We start from the raw sequence: 1786 nt of genomic DNA, 5'->3' as shown, positions 1-1786 counted from the left end.
CGCTCTGAGACTCCAAGTGAAGGGCGGGGTATAAATCCAATCTCCTCTTCATCTTCTTCTATTCGCCCTTTAACGGGCTTTCGAGCCGCTGGGTGGGCGGGAGCTGGGACATGGGGCCGAGAGCTCACCACAGCCACGGTGGGGCTCGAACAGCCGAAGCTGTTCAGCCAGATGTTAATGCAGGCTTCGCTTACCGCCTGCGCCACCGCTCCCACCCATTTTTGCATTTGCTTAACTTCTTATGCATTTATTTTAGCTCAGTCTTTTTATTTCCGATTTAAAACCGTTTTTAAAGTTTACTCAAAAGAGGGGGGGGTGCTTGAATTCCTCTCCCCCCGCACTTCAAACTTAGGCGCTTCCAATTACTACCAAGGTTCAATTCGCTTTTTTCACCTGAGCTTTGCTTAACTCACAGTTTGGAGCCTTGGAGATCTTTTGGAAGCATTTTTAGAAGTTTGATCGTGATCGCTTGCTCCGGCAGTCGTCTCTGGATGCCATACTGGCTCCGCGGTGACGGTACCTTTCGGGGAAGAAAGTGAGCCTCAATTCCTTGGCCGTCGCCTTGGAAGAGGCTCTCCTCAGCTCCCCAGGCTGGGGGTCTCCTACAAAGACCCCAGGGAGGTCCGGGACGAACTCGGACCCCTCCCGTCAGCCGGGTCTCGGTATGTCTCCATCAGACCAGATGGGGACGCGTCCGAGCGCGAAACGCTTAAACCGGAAGTCCTGCATTTATGTTTTCAAGAGGAGAGTGACCTTGCTTTTAACTTCTGTGTCCTAATAGATTATGGTGCAACTTGTACCCAATATTAACCACATTAAGTTTGCAGCCCTGCCTGTACTTCTTGTTAAGATTGCTGTAAACTGTAGGCTTGGGTCCTTTAACACCCCTCCCTCATTTTCATACAGCTTCGTGACATTCTAATTGGTCATAATAAAAGGTGACACTTTTGCTGGAAAGATTCCTTGTTAAAGAACTAGCTTTATAAACGTAAGATTGTCAAAAGAGGGCTGTTTTTGGATACAGTATTTCCCCCTCTCTTCTATGCTTCCTTTAGCAGAGCAAAAGCTCCCATTTGCCAATTCCCAACAGGCGTTCCCTGATAAAGAAAAGCACCTCCAATAAAACCGTCTACTTTGAAGCAGGTACGTATCTTGGTGGACGGCTTGTGCAGCTCTGAAAAGCACACTAGTCAGACCATAGAATTCCTTCCTCCTTGCACTTTCTCCCGGAGAAGGGCTCATTTGGACTGCAGCTAGGGATGTGCACTTGGAAAAAAATGGTGGTTTTTGGATTTTGGGCTTGATTTTCTACATTGGTATTTCAGAGTATTTTGATCCCCCATATTGACTGGAATTCTGATTCAGAGCTTTTGGGAATTCTGAAATTTTTCTGGTTATTCCCGATGGGAGGACTATTTCTGGGAAGCTGGCATGGCTGTTTTTGAACCAAATGGCACTAAAATTGCAGGGGCCCTAGTCCTGACCAGGGGTCGTTTCGTAGAAAAAGAGCTAGGGGAACTCATTAGCATAACTCATTAGCATATGCCACACCCCCTGTAATTTTTCTGGTTTGTTATTCCCGATGGGAGGACTATTTCTGGGAAGCTGGCATAGCTGTTTTTGAACCAAATGGCACTAAAATTGCAGGGGCCCCTAGTCCTGACCAGGGGTCATTTCGTAGAAAAAGAGCTAGGGGAACTCATTAGCATAACTCATTAGCATATGCCACACCCCCTGACATCACCGGAAGTGTGTCATAAGGCCACACCCCCTGACATCACCGGAA

General features: G+C 47.6%; 1 protein-coding gene across 1 annotated transcript in view; it reads left to right on the top strand.

Moving 5' to 3' along the window:
• BRCA1 (breast cancer 1) overlaps positions 1-1786 on the top strand; it is a 21437-nt gene that overhangs the window by 14293 nt on the left and 5358 nt on the right. The window contains exon 5 of the mRNA XM_015406451.1: positions 1056-1143. Coding sequence (XP_015261937.1) covers positions 1056-1143 — 88 coding nt within the window. The remainder of the gene's footprint in view (positions 1-1055; positions 1144-1786) is intronic.

The sequence above is a fragment of the Gekko japonicus genome, unplaced genomic scaffold (genome assembly GCF_001447785.1).
Source record: "Gekko japonicus isolate JY-2015 unplaced genomic scaffold, Gekko_japonicus_V1.1 scaffold3416, whole genome shotgun sequence".
Lineage (NCBI taxonomy): Eukaryota > Metazoa > Chordata > Lepidosauria > Squamata > Gekkonidae > Gekko > Gekko japonicus.
The sequence above is the reverse complement of the archived record's forward strand: the minus strand, read 5'-3'. Positions and strand labels throughout refer to the sequence as shown.